This window comes from Phaenicophaeus curvirostris, chromosome 4, assembly GCF_032191515.1.
Source record: "Phaenicophaeus curvirostris isolate KB17595 chromosome 4, BPBGC_Pcur_1.0, whole genome shotgun sequence".
In the NCBI taxonomy this organism is placed as follows: domain Eukaryota; kingdom Metazoa; phylum Chordata; class Aves; order Cuculiformes; family Cuculidae; genus Phaenicophaeus; species Phaenicophaeus curvirostris.
The window spans coordinates 39741678-39759015 of NC_091395.1; the positions used below are offsets into that span (position 1 = coordinate 39741678).

The following is a 17338-nucleotide window of genomic DNA, read 5'->3' on the forward strand; positions in this document are numbered from 1 at the left end:
AGTCTCACCCGTGGTGGCTCCTGACGGAGACCACAAAAGTTACTGCCTACCTTATAAAAATCGTCTGGACTGAAGGCATATCCCCAGGCCCAGCTACATCCTGAGCAAGCTTATATTTTCCCCCTCCAAGTCTAATCCATTACATCTCTCCATAACGTTTTAAAGACATCCTAAACCAGGAAACACTTTACTGCAACTACATTGCCAAAGTGGCAACTCTTGGTTTCACAGGTTGCTCAGAACAAACACAACCATGACCAGCAGCACAGTAAAAGTTGAATTATTGCTTTAGTGTGCATATATGGTATGTGGCAATATAGTATAACAGTTAAAGTTAAGGCTGACCTGATGCCAAATCCACAGCTGATGCCTATAAGAGGAGGAACTTTCAAGGATTTACCACTAACAGCACTGTGCTCTCAGCTCAGTCATCTACCCATTTCACAGCCATTGTTTAATCCACTGTATCAACTTATAGGCTATAAAATATTTATCAGAGAATAGCCTGAGGAGCTAGACAAAGACAGAAAATCTTGGCCCAAGCCCACTCACACAGCTCTGAATGAACGGAGCCAGTTGCCCGACTTCTGCTCTTGGTGCCCCACCTTAGCTCTGTTAGAAATGGGATAAAAGGATAGCCAAGACAGTTTTAACCACAAACTCCCCACTATCCAGCCTGTTCCCTCTTGCTATTCCCCAACTGTTCAGATCATTCACAGCTCTTGGTACAGAACTATGAAGAGAGTACAAGCTACTTAACCAGGCAGCATAACAGAGTATGACATAAAGGGATCAAGGAAAAACAGAGAACACTTAGGCATACACTCCTCCAAATGCTCTGCTTAACCAGATGCAAAACATCTATTGGTAACTCTGCCCCAGCTTGCAGCAAGGCAAATCAGCAAATGTGACCTGGATCACAAGTAGCTCTCAGACAAGAGGAGTGCATGCAGGAAGGTGCTAGCTGTAGAGAAGTCTCAAGCTTTCCATTTACTACTGACCAAGCTGTGCCCAGAGAGGGTTGTACGGATGGGATTTTGCCAGCATGTTCACAGACTGTGATGTGCGCTTCTCAGAGAAGGCTTTGATGGGAGGATGGTCAACCGGCATTACTGTTGGGACCCAAGCCAGATGATATGTCAGCACCGCGGTTAACAAAGCAGCAAAGAACCTAGGAAAAAGAATATGACCAAAGTAACATTAGCAAAAGAATATCCCATTAAATGTTCTAACTTAACCACGTGCACTGGGAAGCAGCCAAGCCTTTTCTTAAGAAAAAGGGAGTGGGGGAAGCTTACTGATTTTTGTTGATCTGTTCTATTACAAATGTAAATTCTTTAAGAAAACGCTGGCAGAGCTGATTCTTTTCCAGGGTGCTGGACATCATATTAAGCCACACAGGCTCTGCAATCCTTGGAACAGAATACAGGTTCCAGATGGTAACTCTGCTCAAACAAAATTCCCAAAATGTAAGTGTTAATAGGCACATTTCCATCTTGCAAATACAAGTAGCCCATCTCCTCTTCTTTTGTTCATAGCTTTTTATTTATTTGGGTTTTTTGTAGAATCTAAGAGACTAAACGAACTGGAACAGTTTTCCAGGTACAGTAATTACTAGTGTCCCAGAAAACTAGTCTGTTTAACTCAGTGTACCAGTAACTTAGTGTCTTCATATGAATTACATATGTGTTTTCCCTTTCTTGCATACTTCTGTGTATTTGTATTCAGAGAAACAATTCAGTAATCATTTAGAGGGGGAACAGAACCCATTCTATTCATTGCAGAGATTTGATTCCACACTCCAGACATTACAGAAACGCCATCCCACCAAAGCCTTGTCTCTCTCTCCTGGGCTGCCCTTCTTGGCCTCCGGCCCTTCCTTCCTCTCTAAGATACCATAAATCAAGCCTCTGACAGCAGCTTTCTCATCAGTTACATTATGTGGCATCTATGACTAGAAGTAGACCAATTATCTGCCCAAATACAATCACTAATCCTCTGCTCTGCACAGGCATCAGCAGAAGCCAATTCTTGATAAGATCATAAAGAATTTAATTGACAATTGCAGGTGCAGATAAGTTCAACAGAACTACTTTTACTCTCATTTTGAAAATGGCTGAGCTAGTTCTGTTAAAGTTTTGTAAAAACATTTACCTAATACCCAACACAGAAAATTCATTCACACTAAATTCAAGACTAAGTTACAAGACCCTGCATTCAGCTGTTTGTAAATGGAAGTGACAAATCTTTAGAGGGGCATGGGAAGAGCTCTCCTTGTAATTTGGAATTTCATCAACTCACCTGAATTCTCCCAGGGCATCCATGACACGACTGATATAAACCTGCACTCTTTGGCTGGATTCTGCTATTTTTCTACATGAGATCATGGCCTTAATGAAAAGACACAAACCAGCTTTTTAAAGGAGTCACATTCTTCATTTTTTCAAGGTTTCTTAACATGTCAAAATAATTAAGATCTAGCCCCAGTGCTCTACAGCCACGCACGACAGCAACTGTTGCCAACCTCCCACCACCTCATGAGAGACCCATCCCTAAGACTGAACATGGGGAGAGAGAACATTTTTGAGAGAGTACGGGGAAGACATCAATGGACACATTTCTCTTTGAGTGATTGTATGAAAGGTCAACAACCATTTCCACAGTCTCCAGGGAGTCAAGAAACCCTCAATAAAATATAAAAACCATTCTTAGACTAACACTCTCCATTCTTCTGACTAGAAAAGAAACCACACTTCCTTTTCAGCAAAGGCTGAATACCTACACTGGGCTCAGGATTAAGATTACATGGATAAAGAGGGAAGGAAGCTTCAAACCACACATCTTCTCCCACTCTTCATCTATCAGATTCTAGAATACTTCATTCCATTTGACACATTTTTCCACACTAAGCCAAACTAATACCCTGTACCTTTTCTATTGCATACTTCAGCTTGTTCATGTGAGATTCAAAAAGAGGAAAATGAGAGAAAAAGAAATCCTGGAAGTTTCTCTGTGCTTCTTCTTTTTCAGGCAGAGAAAAGATTATGCTGATTGCAATTTTTTTCCTCCGAACCATTGCAGGATTGGAGCTGCAGCTTTCATCAGCCATACTAAACATTTCTTCAGTGGACCTGTAAGATAGATTCATTAGGACAGTGACCTGTGTACTGAGAGATAATTCGTCCCCTATCCTTACCTCTTTATATGGTAGAAGGTAATTAATCCTTATGTCTACTTTGAACAACTACGTAAGACTTTGTTGTCACCTGTTTCTGAACAGGGAATATGCAATATTTTGATGGAAAAGACTTATGTTTCCTCAGATAGGAGTAAGGCAACCCCCAAAGAGGCCAGCTTCTAAACTAGTGTGAACATTTTCCTCAGAGCTGCTACAAAATTCCTCCTTCTGGATTTATCTTTAAGAAAAGGGAATGGACATACAATACACCAAATCGTTAGCAAAAAAGTTAAAGGTAATTTCAGATCTGTGAATGGCATCTAGTACTCAAGCTCCCACCTAGGTGCTCAGCAGTAAGTCCACGATGCTCTTCAATCTGTATGGCTGTTCAGAGAAATTCCCAGAGAAATTGGGAAACATCCTACCTACACTGTTCCACCATCTTAAAATGGATGTTTTAAGGCACTTAACCATGGAAAATAAAACCTTCTATTTTAACTGAAGATAAAATGTCTCCACTTAGTGATTACTGTGAAAATGCAAACTTGTCGCCTGCATGTGCACCTAGCTCAAAGTTCGATATACTTCAGTTTTACACATGGGTTGATACTGAGATCAGTACTGCTCAGTATCTTCAGTATCGGCCCAGCTTATGGATCAACAACACACTTTCAGTGAGTCTGCAGATGAAGCCAAATGGGAGGAATATGATCGGTACACTGGAGGGCACTGTCTCAAGAGGCTGTGGAATCCCCATTCTTGGATATTTTCAGGACTCAGTTTGCTGTGGAACTTGGCTGACTGATCTAAGTTCCAAGCTAGACCTTTGCACATCCAACTAATTTTGATGATATCTCAGCCCAGCATAAGTTTTTTTCTGTGATTATACAAAAGGGAGACAATCCCTTCATCTTGTTCCTCCATAAATTCTTGCAGTGCAGTGCTACATATTTATGTCACTGGATTTACAGAACTAATTTTTTTTTTATTTGCTTAAATTTTCTTCATCAACTTCACTGAAAAAAATCATCTTTGAAAAGTAGATATATCAGAGTAAAATAGTATGGTTAAAATTTCTTTTGCAAGGAATCTTAACTGAAAAATTGCTTTAAGCAACTTAGAAATTACAGGGGAGAATGGTAAGAAAAAGCCATTAGAATGTAAGTGGAGATATTCAGAACAACAGCTCATACAGAAATAGTGTGATTTTGAAGTCTTTTTTAAGTTAAGACTGCAGTATCAATGAGCAGTATTTAAAAGCTTGAAGGCATTTCATATCAGAATTATCTGGAAATGGAGCTTGCAGCATTTATCAATCACTATGAAACAGTTAACAAGAGGAAAGCCTGAATGCTAAGCATTCATTCTAAGTTCATTCTAAAAACAAGTGGTTTACAGTTTAATTGGTTTGACAAAGTTAAATACACAAATTTCTCATCATAGAGGTACGAGTCCAGAAATACAGGAATAACAATACACAAAATCCTAGCAAAAAACAGTGCGTGGGAAACCAGAATTCATGACAAAAACATAACCTCATTTGAACTTCAGGACCTTGCATGCACAGACAGAAGTTCCCAAGGAAGCTGGGAAAGGACAGTCAGTCAGCATCTAAGAAACATCACAAGCTTTGTACTGCTTCCCAGGAACAGAAATTGAAGAATTTAGGTCTGTGAGAAAACGCTTTTCAACAAAGCTGCTCATCTAGCTTGCCTGCCAATTGACTACATGGAATTCCAACAAGACATCTCATTTTCTGTGAGCTATTGGCTTAAAGCATCAGTCATAGAGACTGTAGAATCTTAGCTGTACAAATCAGTGTTCAACCAGGAGCTCACTGTTTCTCAAGCAATAAATCAGAAAATTATCTGAAGAGACTTTTTGGCTTAGAAAGAATCCCAAATCAAGGGTAGTTCTAGATAGTAGAACTACTAATGTCCTGTTTCCAACATCTTTCTCTACAATAGATTCTCCAAAGTGGAATAAACACAAGCTACTCCCGCCAGTGAATAAGAAGCCCAAAAAGGGTACTTTCCTCCAAATGATTTGTTACTTTGCAACATTTTGAGGAACTTTCTATTTGTGACACTTTGGCTACTTCTTAAACTGGGCTGAAATCATCTTACTCCAAATGTTTTAACTTTTTTGCATGCACTAATCCCAGCCTTATTTCTTTAGGACACTACACTAAAAGGTACTTCAATTTACTGAAAGCAAAATGTTTGCTAGCTTATTCTAAACTGCAAGCATGATTTAGAAAGCACGACTGTTACATTAGCACCTCTGCATGATTCTTCATGTTAAAAATGATCTGGTCAGACTATCCAGGAAAAAGGTTTAAGTGTTGACAGTAGAGAAAGAAGTCTTTTCAAAAATGTTTTGGTTTTGTTTTTTACTGACCACGTATTTTAGCCGACAACTTTCTCTTAACTAAAAACAGCAAAGAGGAAGAGAAACCAAATAGTAGGAATTTCTTGTAGCTCTCCCCTAATTTCATGCTGTCCCTGGGTGCAGGTATGTATGAGCAGATAATGAAGAACCATTTGCTATAATATTTTGCAACTGACAAGGGAAGAATTTGCTTATTGGCTATGAAAGGTCTAATTGCATTCCATGCTTTGTCATGCCACTGAGATACAAAAGCTAACAAAACTCCAAAACAGAAGCCAAGCTTTTTGATCACAGCTCTTTCTTTCCAGTTCCTGTTTTGGCAGAAATAACATCAGGAACACCCTGTACGAGCCAAGAGAGAAGTCACAGGCTATTACTCCAAAATTTCAGTAACTGCTCACTAGTCAGACTTCATCATATTACAACGTAATTATAGCAGCAGTGTTGTTACAGTCCCTTTCATCTCAACAGGATTCTCTGCTCCTTTGGAAAAACATAATTTACTTTTCAGAACATGTCTTCAGACAGCCTATACATTCAATAAAAATAAATACACTTTGAATCAGGCTTTGCAGTTCAGAGTCAACTAAAACTTGATCTTTCTTCTTACAAGCAATCTTATTTAACATGCAGAGTTAGACTGAATTGAAAGTATTTAGTAACAGGACTTTTTAAATAAAAGAGGCTTAAGCTCCATTTAGCTTAAATTACTGCCGAACAGCTGCTGTAAGAAGAAAAATGTTGCACTCACCATCTTGGAATAATTCCATTCTCTAAACTGGTTGTCTGACTTCGGAGCCAGCGACGTTGATAGCTGCTAGAAGATGATGATGACGAGCTTGGAGATGGAAAAGGAGTGACCAGAAGACTGCTCAGAGATGCTGCCGAGAAGGCAAGAAAACATACACTGAATTACATAAAGCACTAGTTAAATATCTTTATATTCTAACTGGAATCAAATTCCCACAAATATTGCTTTTGCTTGCTGATCTTTTCCACACAAAACTTGCAACAGGAGAGAATTATTTTAAATAAATCTTGCCACCCTAGGACATTCTTTTCTTAAAGAGTGCTCCCTACTACAACACACTAAAAGGCATCTTATTCTCATTAAAAGCATTCTGTCCTAAGAGGTGTTGCTGTCCCATTTCAACAGACAGACCTCCTGGTCTCCTTTTGCTTTTCACTGTATAAGCGTCTTTTCTTCCCCTGCTTTAGAAAAGACTCCAACCAGTTCCTTCTCCAAGCTATAAATTGGTTAAGAACCCAGAACATGATGACTGTAAACAAAGAATATCATTACAAATATTCTTGCATAAGGGCTGGGACAAAAGTATAAGTACAATCACTTAGTGGATCCAAAAAAAGTGCTATTTATGGATCATAAGGTGCCTATATTTCAGGTGAATCACTGCACCAAAGAATTGTAACATAATTATGAAAGCTGGCAAATAAGACGGATAGCAGATACCTGACCGAGCAATACCACTGTCTCTGTCCTCATTTTGTCCTCTGCTAGGCATATCAACAGGTGTGCTGTGTGCTAAAACAAACAGATCAGATCGTTACATAACTCATCACAGTATTTGTCAGCATTTAAAAAAATGTTTAAGTTTAAAGGTCATAAAACAGCAAAGTTACATCCTGTACTTTCACTCTAAATAAAGTAGTGTGGCATGAGCAGAAGTGGCAGCAAAGATTATTGCCATACCAAGGACCATATTACTAGAGGAATTTGGTTATTTGCCCCAATCTAAAAACATCTCTAAGAAGTTTAAGAAACTGAATGCATTCTACATTATTGGAAATAAAATATGCTTTGAAAATGAGGCTGGTGGTGCCCCCATCTTCACTCTTGACATTTCTTTGTGTGTCCAAGATTGTCACTTTATAGAGGTTAACATTATAATGAAATACTCAAATATGAGGTCCATCAAGTTTCTGATTCACACCCCAAGCAGAGATGTACTACCCATAAAGCCTCACAGTAAGACCTATTCAGCCCATGTTGTATTACATTGAAGTGTTAGTAGTGTAGAGTCACTCAAATTGTAGAGCATGCAAGATTTGCAAAGGCTGTGAAGAAACGGCATTGGAATTCCAGTTCATATTTTTGCAATTAACAGAGTAAATTAGGCCTAAGATCTACCCACCTGCATGGGTCATCAGTATGCCTGTAAAAGGAGACTTTATGTAGTTTTAAGCTTTGAAAATTAAAGAAATTCATATTGTTAAAGGAAGAACCTTAAAGACTTCCAGACTTAGCTCAAGAATTAATTTTGAACATCTGCCACCAAATTACAAAAGTAGCAAGAGATAAGAGAAGAAAAAGCTGTACACCAGCAAGACACCTGCACTAGCAAGAAATCAGCTATAAGCCAGGAAAACATAAGCTCTCTAAGAAACGTAAGGGCTCATTTATTATTAAAAATATTGCATAAAAATACCCCCAAGATTAAACATAGGAACTAGAAAAGTAACATGAACAAAAAGCAATTAATTTGGCTATATTTTTGGGAAGAATGAAGTTTAACTATAAGCCAGATACATTTGTTGCCACTATTTTAGCCCTTTCTGGTTCTAGAGAGTAATTATGTATGTCCTGCAAGGATTCAGAAGGAGCTGGATTTGTGTGTGCATATGGATGGGTCACACTGTGGCTGGCATTCCACACAAACCTGCAAAGAAAGAAGCACTGCGGATGAGCCGGAGGGGACCTCCTTCAGACACACCCTGCAGCAGTTTGCTGCTACACAGCTGTAACACACCTAGGAAACAAAAGCAATGTAGAGAAAATGCAATGCAAAAGGTAAAAAAAATAATTTAAAAAAAAAATAAAGTGAGACACAGGACAAAAACAAATTAAATGAACAGATGGCCTCATGGTGTCAGAAAGACATAGAGCCTAGAAATATTTACCTAAATTACTTCCACTGCGACAGGTTCCCAAGCCATTCTGATTTGAGCTCAGCTTTCCCAGGCTAGGATCTTGGTTGATGTATTCAAAGCTATCTTGTAAGCTAAAAAAAGGGGAAAGGCTAGTGTTTAAGATACGATCAACAGGCATTAATATTAGCTTAAGAATTAGGCTCATTTTACAGAAAAATGGCAGCTGAAGATTAACTTCACAACCAAACTCAATGACCAGTAGGTTTTCTGAAACTATAAGGGAAGAGGCATTTATTTTCCATTTAAGCTCCCTCTTTGAACTATTTTCAGTTTCTGTATGCTACGTTTGGGATTCAATTTATTCACATGTTTGGGACAAGGAAAAAGGGAACAGATCAGAAACAGCATATTTTGTCATTTTTGAAAGAAACAGAAGTGAGGTAGGGGGACTAAAAGCTTCCTCAACATATACCCCTTTTCATCACCCTTCTGGTAGCAGAAAGAGAGAGAAGATTTGATTGTCCAAAGCACCTAATCTCTGAAGTTTATTGCATGCCCTAAACAAATTAAGAAGCAGAAAGTCAGAGAGATTTTATTTTTAAAAAACTTGAGTGGCCTGGCTGCATTTTATTAAGAGAATCCTTCTCCACAGCCACTATTCCTGATTTTCTGGTAGATTTTTCCACTCCAGATGAGGCAAATTTAGAAGGTGACAGAAAGACTACAAAAGGAGAAAGGAGGAAAGACAACTGCATTGGATGGGGAAGAAAAAAAATTCCTTACTTATTGTTGCTTCCACTGAAGCTTCCTACCCTGGCTGAGAAGACTTTACTTATCATCAGCTGTGGGGGAGAGCTGAAAGGATAAATAGTCATTACAGTGAGTCACCAATTCCAACTGCCTGACGAAAGAGTGCATCACAGAAATGGACACTCACCGTATAAAGTGAATTTTCAAGGTGGAGCCTTTGTAACTCATTGCCACTGAGCCAAACATCATTTCCCCCAGCATGTTGACATCAGAGGCGGGTCTGGTGTACTAGATGGACAAGATGGGAAGAGCAAAGTCAAGAATAACTTTTCACACTATTTCAATTTAATATAGTGCCATAGCGCTACATTTTGAATGAACACAAGTAAGTTTTGCTTTTCCAGGACTAAAAGCCTGTGTAGTTATAACACACTGAGTGCAAGTACAAGAAAGTACAGTCAGAAGACTTATTTGCTCGCTAGATAAGCATTGTTACCCATGTTCCAGGTAGACCTCCAAAGGCAAGAAAGATGAAAAAACACCCACTGCAGTTCCAAATAAATCACTCTGTCCAGCAACATTTCCATGTAACAGAGCGTTGGACGAAACCAGTAAGTGTTCACAAGATTTAGATTCTACAGTCTGGATCCCTGTGCACTAAACTCTCCTCTTGGTAAATTCTCCTCTGCCCTTATTGGAAGCTTCTTAAAAACATTCTTGATTGGAAAATCATTTGTGAAGACTGTGTTTCTAAGTATAGTCAGAATGATTTCTTATCCTGTTTCAAAGACTAATCACCAATAGAAAATATGGAGAGAAGTTTATTAATTCTGAAGGAAAACACTTGCCTTCTAGTTAAATATATATTGTTTTCTACCTTAATCTTTACAAGCTTCAAATTACACTATTCTAGATAAAACATGTATGTTTTTACTGAGAAACAGAGTACTTAAAACACAGTTCTTTGAAAAATTTCATGTTATAGTAGGATTGACTAATTGGAGACTTAATACCCCACGTTTAACAGCTTCTTCAGAACTGACCTAAGCCATAGGCAGAGATTTTGAAACAAGATTAGAGAATGGTATAGTGCTTTTTATGACCTTCACAAATAACACTACTATTAAATATCTTCTGTAACTCTTTCCATGACAAGACCAAGATAAACCAAAACATTAAGATGTATGCATGTTCTTACTCTACAAGACTTTAAAGATAGGGTAGATGACTCAAGGATCAGATTAACTCGCGACGTACTAGAAGCACAATAGTCATTCATGTAAGTTAAAGCTCTTGCGTACAAACTTCTTCAGTAAAATGGATAAAAGCAAGAAAAGTAATAAACATTACCTGATACTTCGGTATTTGTTCTTTGATATGTTGTATACAGCTTATTGAGGGACTATGGGAAGAAATATTGTTATTACCATTGCTTGCTTGGCAGTTCTTCACACAAGCCTTTACAGAGGCATCCTCTGCCATTTTCTGTGTCAAAACAGAGTAATATGATAAAAAACATTAAAGCAAACACAAGAACTTCCATCTGTAAACATAACAGCAAGATTTTTCTTAAAATACAGGTAAGCAACAAAAATTAAAAAATACTCTTATGTGGTTCAAAAATTATGTATCAATTTCACAAGATTTTTTTTAAAAGACTAGCATCAGAGAAGGCAAAAAACTATCACATCACATTATATCAGACAAGTTTTCATAGTATCACACACAGAAATTAGTCAAATTTTCAGTGGAAGATCGCTCCCAATTGTTATGAATTGCTCTGTGTAACATTTGCCAAAGTTTATACACACAAAATCTCAGCTTGTGAGTTGCTTACAAATTTATGTAGTCATTCGCACAATCAACCCCTCAAATCACATATAACTTTCATTCCTCACTTTATTAACTGATTTCTTCAACAGAAGAACAGCCAGCAAAAACAAGGGGTGAACAATGCATCACTTGGTAGAATTATCAGCTTATACAATCTGTTTGTTAAACATGCAAAGGAGTTGTATTAGGAAAAGGTAGCAAACGAATGCTTAAATCCAGATGACTATGATTCAGTTTACTCTCATGTCATTATATTTAACAACATCTTAGAACTGATCAAAAAGGCATAAAGGAAGCCTTGGAGAGATACCAAGGACATTAATGCTATTCATACACGTTTCATAGCTGTATTGAGATTTGCTTAATAAAGTTCTCTTGAATAAAACTAACCAGTTTCTTGTTTTCTTTAACTGCTGCTTTTTCTACCCCCTCCAACCAATGTCTACAATATGTCAGCCAAAAGGGCCATATTATTTTGATTATTCTTCTTACGTGCATTTGAAATTATTTATATGAAAGGAGCAAAACTATAACCTCACAGCAATGAAAACTAGTTAGACTTAGAATGCTTATTTCACATCTTCTATATATTTAAGAAACTAAATGTATGCTCATTAAGGGATTTTGAATGTGCATTAATGTAAACATTCATTCATTTGGTGCACATTGGAATTGGGTGTATTTTAATAAGTCTCATCTTGTACCCGCACAGTTTACCTCACTGGGAACATACATTGGCAGAGATCAACTAAATGTTATTTTTTTTTTAAGTCAACAAGGTAGATCTAGATAGCTTACAGAAAGAAGAAGCAAGAAGGCAAAACAAGTAATAACCTAGATGCTAGTAAAAAGCAACCATAGCCAAATTCACATCACATATTTCGGATTCTGCAAGGCGAGAAAGGAACCATAACAGGAAGTTAAATGGAAATAAAACTAGAATCTAATATTCCACAAGAAAAATATTAGGATGAACATGTAGAATATCACAGTGCAGTAACTGTCACAAGTTTTAGAATACTCAAGTCATTATGACAAGATGATGAAATGGGCAAAAAGAAAGATGAAGAAAAAGAGGAAGAGCAAGCCAAGAAAATTGGAGTAGATGATCTGTCATTTTTTTAAAGGTTGAGTTTAAACTACATTCATAGAACAGCTCCTTTACCAATTTAAAAGCAAGCCTAGTAGCACATTAAAAAGTGCAGGTTTTCCTGGTATAGTATCTAAGTGCCATTGCTTATCTAATCCCAATAGGACTGTCATTAGGGGTTTAGAAACGTGCCACTGTAAGTAGTCACATGTTTAATGAGCTATTAACAAAAAATGCCTAATAAACATGGTCTCATATATGTAAGCTGCAGAAATAGTGGAAGATTAGATTGAGAACACTGAAAAGAAATGCAGTACATTAAACAGAGATGGTTAAATGGAATATAGACCTGCTAGTTCCTATAGGTAAGTTTACTGCATACTTTAAAGACAAACTATGTATTTGAATATTCAATGAGAATAAGCTTTACTGTATATAAGGATAAATGCACAGTATACACACTTTCTTGACTTCAGTTCAAACAGGACTAAGCTTGAGAGTAATTTTGCCTTAACTTTAAACAGAGTTTTAGGCTCTCTGTTTGATATCATACCAAACAAATGCAAACATTTAAGATCACTTAACACCTGTGTGTTCACAGCATTCAATGTACCTTGGCTTTTTTTAAAAGGGTGCCTAGATTAGCATCTGGCTAGAAAACATAGCCTGTGTCATGAGGGAGTTTGTAAATCTGTTTCGTGCTGTATGGAGTTTTTGATTAGACATTGTGTAGTTAACTTCTAGTTTAAAGTATCCAAGTAAGTGGAATAACTTGAGTATTTAAATAAAGCCAGAAATACACTTCTTCCTCACGTGTTCTGCCTTTTGAACCAACTTAGATACAAAGTAACAACCTTGAATGGGGGCAGGGAAGAGAGCAAGCTTAAGGGACCAGTTTGACCCATTTGCTCCCTTAAGTAGATGATCAGTCACCAGCTGATAATGCTCATCAGACTTAGTGATTTGGCACAATGGCGTATTTGCAGTGTGAGTGAAATAGAGATTGCTGTTTTTTAATTATCTTCATAAGTAATTTCTACAAGTCACAACTATTCCCATATCAGAATCATAGAATACTTTGGGTTGGAAGAGACTTTTTAAGGTCAGCTAGTGATACCTAGTGATTCTACAATAAGCGATACCAGTCTGATTTCCTGATTGTAACGAAGGCTTCAAAACAAACAAACAAAAAAAATCAAAGTAACTCAATGTAGAAAAGACACACAGAGCTAGTATAAAAAAAACCAACAAAACCAAAACCAACCACAAACCAGAAATTACTACTGCTTTACTTGTCTTAAAAATCATCCAAGTCTGCTGGAAGCATTACTTGGTGATTTGTGTGCCTGGAGAGCAGCACAAAGAATTTGCATCTTGACAGCATCTATTCTTGCTTCTACGTGTGTCACCAAAACTTACGTGGCCATATATTGCAATGTGTCAGTCTTACACATTACAGCATAGTTACCCAAAGTGGAACTGTTTTAATTCACATAAAGCCAACAACTTCATTAACCCAAACACCAAAGGAAGACAAGCACATTTAGAGACATGCTAGGTATCACTGCAACAACGGGACTGCACAACCAGGGCTAATAAAAAAAAGCAGTCCTGGTCAACATTGAAAAGGCTAAGGAAATACTTAGTTTAAAGGGGTATTGACTGCTTTGCTTGAAAGCAAATCCAGTCTAAGTTTCAATACCATATTTATATTATAAATACTAAATGTCAGGCGCATTCATAGGCTTTTTGCAATCTAACACGTTCTTGTTGTAGCTATCACAGGATCAAGACGAAGTGAATGATCACACGTATGATTAAGAAATTGACTCTTATCATATTAGAATTCTTGCTTTTGGGAAGGGAAACTAAAGAGCAATAGATCAAAAGAAAAATTAGCATTTCCTACCTGAACCACAGCTTCATCAATTTTGCGGACTGCTTTGGAATCAAATAAGACCTGTCTGCCTCTTCTCTCACAGTCTTGGTAAACTATCAGGCGGATTTCATTCAAGTCAAACTCTGAAGAGGACCAGCTGCAGATTAGAAACACAAGTTGTTAAAATAGTGTGCTTACTTTGCAGGCTTATCTAAATGAAGAAACAGGTATTTGGCAAATACATCTTTTACCCAGCATTCACAAGTATCAAGACTGTAATCACTGAACTCCAGCCAAAAAAAGGAACTCAAAGGAGCACCTAAGCTCAACATTACTGACACACAGGCAGGCACAGCCAAACCAATCTTCCAAAAGGCCACATGTGACTCCGTCTTAGCAATCTACTCCAGGGCTTAACAACTCCAATTTACTCCCTTCTCTGTAGAGTCTTGATCATCCTTATTGCAAGGCAGGTGTACTATTTTGTGCAATTCTCTCAGTGGCAATAGAGAATAACGGATTACCATCCTGATTACTATAGCCTTTCACAAGTTTAAGGCTTACAACCCTCCCTCATCTCTCTCTCTCCTCTAAACAACACAAACCCACTTTCTTTTGACCTATTCCTGTCAATATAAGTTCCAATTTTTCTAAAGCATAGTTGTTGTAACTGAAAGACAAGGTTTCTGTTGCTCTGTTATTTTTCCCCTATCTTTTCTGAGATATTCCAGAGTTTACAGAGCAAGCAGATTGAGATTTGATCTTTGACTATGATGAAACTCAATTAGTAAATAAAACTAAGATACCACTGATATTCAACTTGAATTAAAACAACTCTCAAGCCAGAATCTGCCTGTTCCTCAGAGATACAACATGGCATGTGACTTCCCTTCTTGGGCTACTTCAGGAGGCTGAGGAATGCAGCTTACCATGGCTGTGATGGCAAGAGACTTTATTTCCTGATTCCAAAGCGAGTCAGTCTCCATGTTAGAACATGGAGGTTTGTTTGGCCTCAGGTTCAGCTACAGAAAATGCTTTTCATGTTATGCAGTTGAAAAGCTGGAATTAATGGAAACAAACTACTACTGCATAAAGCAGTGCCACACAGCACTGGTGTTCAGACATATTGCCTCATCCCTGACCTGGATGGACTGCATCTAGAGGGTAAGAGTACGACTGTTATAAATAGTGGTTGGTTTAACAAATTGCCTAACAGATTTCAGTCAAGGCCACACTGATCTCCCACCTGAAAGGATGTTTCATTTAGGAATTTTCCCCAACTATGACCTATGGAGAAGGAATGTAGAGAATTGAGGGAAGAGCACAAAAACTCTATACAGCTCTGGCAAGAACTTCTGAAGCTATTTCTTTTATTCCATTCTCTGTTAACAGCCATCATTCAATAGTGAGGAAAACACCATCAACCCCTGCTAGCCAGCAAGGTAACCATGGGCAACTACTCAAGGAGCATACTCAGAGACTTGCAAATTTAAAATTGTTATAAGTAAAGTCAGCTTAATTTCTTCTGCATGGTTCAGCGATCAATGCCCCTTTCTATGTATTAAGAAACAAAAATAAGCTTAAATAGGCACCTTTTTCTACGCCAAAAGACCTCAATTTGGAAGGTTTTATTATATTTTTAATACCTTGGGACAGAATAAGCCAGATACCTATCTCCACTGTAAGGTATTCTGATGGCAATATAATTTATGTACATCATATACAAGGGTCCACTACACATCAAAGCCAGATCATGGAATAATGCTAAAGGCTGTTTCTTCATCATCAACAGTGAGGAAACTTGTTGGAAGTGTTTGTAACACATTACCTCCAAAACGTGAAGTGCCAGGAGGATTTCTTTACAAGTCTTCCCTTTCAGAGGGAATCACAGCATTAAGTCAACCTGCATAAGATCAGACTTCATACTATTGTTGATAGTTGCCCAACAAAGATCCTACATACCTCATGCAGACAGCTGCAACTACACCATCTGTTTTAAAAGTATATTACACTTTCTCAGCCCAGTGCCTATGCCATGCTATTAGAAAATCCAGCTATACAGAACACAAGAGAAGTCAGAGCCATCAAAAGACTTAATTCTAGTCTGCCGCAGCAATTTGATGCTCTTCAGTACCAGATACTCTGATACCTCTCCAGTTAGACCTATTTACTACACACTTTCTGCAACAGATAACACCTGAAGGAACTGCTTTCGTAAAAGGGCCACAGGTCTTCTCTCCAGGGCTGGCACAGCAAGATCCATAGTTAGACAACAGGACTGCAAGTCTAAACTGAGAAGGATTAATTTCAAGTACAGATTGAACCAATCCAGCCCTGCATCTGCCCATTGATGCCAGAAGCATGGTGAATACTTATGTTGCATGAATTTAGGCTACATTATGGACAGGTGAGCTCTCACATACTGCACTAAAGCAGACTTTGTTTTGTTGTGTTAACTTCTGTATAAACGTGAACTGGGTTTTATAACAAATGCTGAAGTAGAAGCCAATTTAGCAGCCTGTTGAGGTGCCTTTTCCACACATCATGCTAGAATTAGAATGCTGCAGTCTTGCAGAGCTTCAAACAGATTCTAGTACTGGAGAGCAAAGCTAAGAAGTTACATAAAATCATATAGAGCTTTACATGTGTAACAGACTAAATCTAGGGAAGTAACTTCAGATAATACTTCTTGCAGTACTAAGCAAACATCAAACTTCTGTTTTAATGAAATCTTTGCTTTCAGGCTGGCTTTGAATTACCCAGACTGAAGATGCAGTTCCTGCAACAGTCCTACCCACTACAAAAGAGATCCATCCTACTAAAGCCTAATTGGATAGGATCAAGCATATCTATAGACAAGTTACAAAGGCATATAAACCCATAGTCGTTACTTCCATACAGAATCTAGCACCAGGCCCAAAATTAGTCAGGTGACTGGGATGTTTTTCCCCATCACAAAAGCTGATGAGCAGACAGCTTACAGTACTTCCACCCTTTATTATTTAAGCCAGCTTACTTAACACACAGCCCCCAAAAACAGGGGCAGTAGGAGCATTCAGTCATCTCCTATACACAGTGTTGAAGAACACAGACAGTACACAAACTCATTGGTCAGCTCAGTTTTCACATGCATAAAAAACCCCCAAACCATTACTTATTCTCTGTATCAGCTTCTTGCTTATTTAGTAATGTTTAAAGACATGCACTTTTTTGTTTCTTCTTCACAGTTTTTCAAAATTAGGTAAGATTTTCTTGCACAAAATATCATTTCATGAAAAAAAGAAACCACCACATTTCTGCATTGTATAGCTTAACATTCCTTTAAACA

General features: G+C 37.8%; 1 protein-coding gene across 4 annotated transcripts in view; it reads right to left on the minus strand.

Annotated features, from left to right (window-relative positions):
- Positions 1-17338, minus strand: part of FNIP2 (folliculin interacting protein 2) — a 51350-nt gene that overhangs the window by 14298 nt on the left and 19714 nt on the right. For 2 of the 4 annotated variants that reach the window (XM_069855837.1, XM_069855836.1), the window contains exons 2-13: positions 14041-14167; positions 10559-10693; positions 9396-9496; positions 9242-9313; positions 8489-8589; positions 8248-8337; positions 7041-7112; positions 6321-6450; positions 2930-3131; positions 2302-2390; positions 1299-1445; positions 1002-1171 (exon numbers count right to left, since the gene is read on the minus strand). In XM_069855837.1, the coding sequence (XP_069711938.1) occupies positions 1002-1171; positions 1299-1445; positions 2302-2390; positions 2930-3131; positions 6321-6450; positions 7041-7112; positions 8248-8337; positions 8489-8589; positions 9242-9313; positions 9396-9496; positions 10559-10693; positions 14041-14167 (1436 nt within the window). The remainder of the gene's footprint in view (positions 1-1001; positions 1172-1298; positions 1446-2301; positions 2391-2929; positions 3132-6320; positions 6451-7040; positions 7113-8247; positions 8338-8488; positions 8590-9241; positions 9314-9395; positions 9497-10558; positions 10694-14040; positions 14168-17338) is intronic. The other 2 variants (XM_069855839.1, XM_069855838.1) reach the window with 1 other exon arrangement.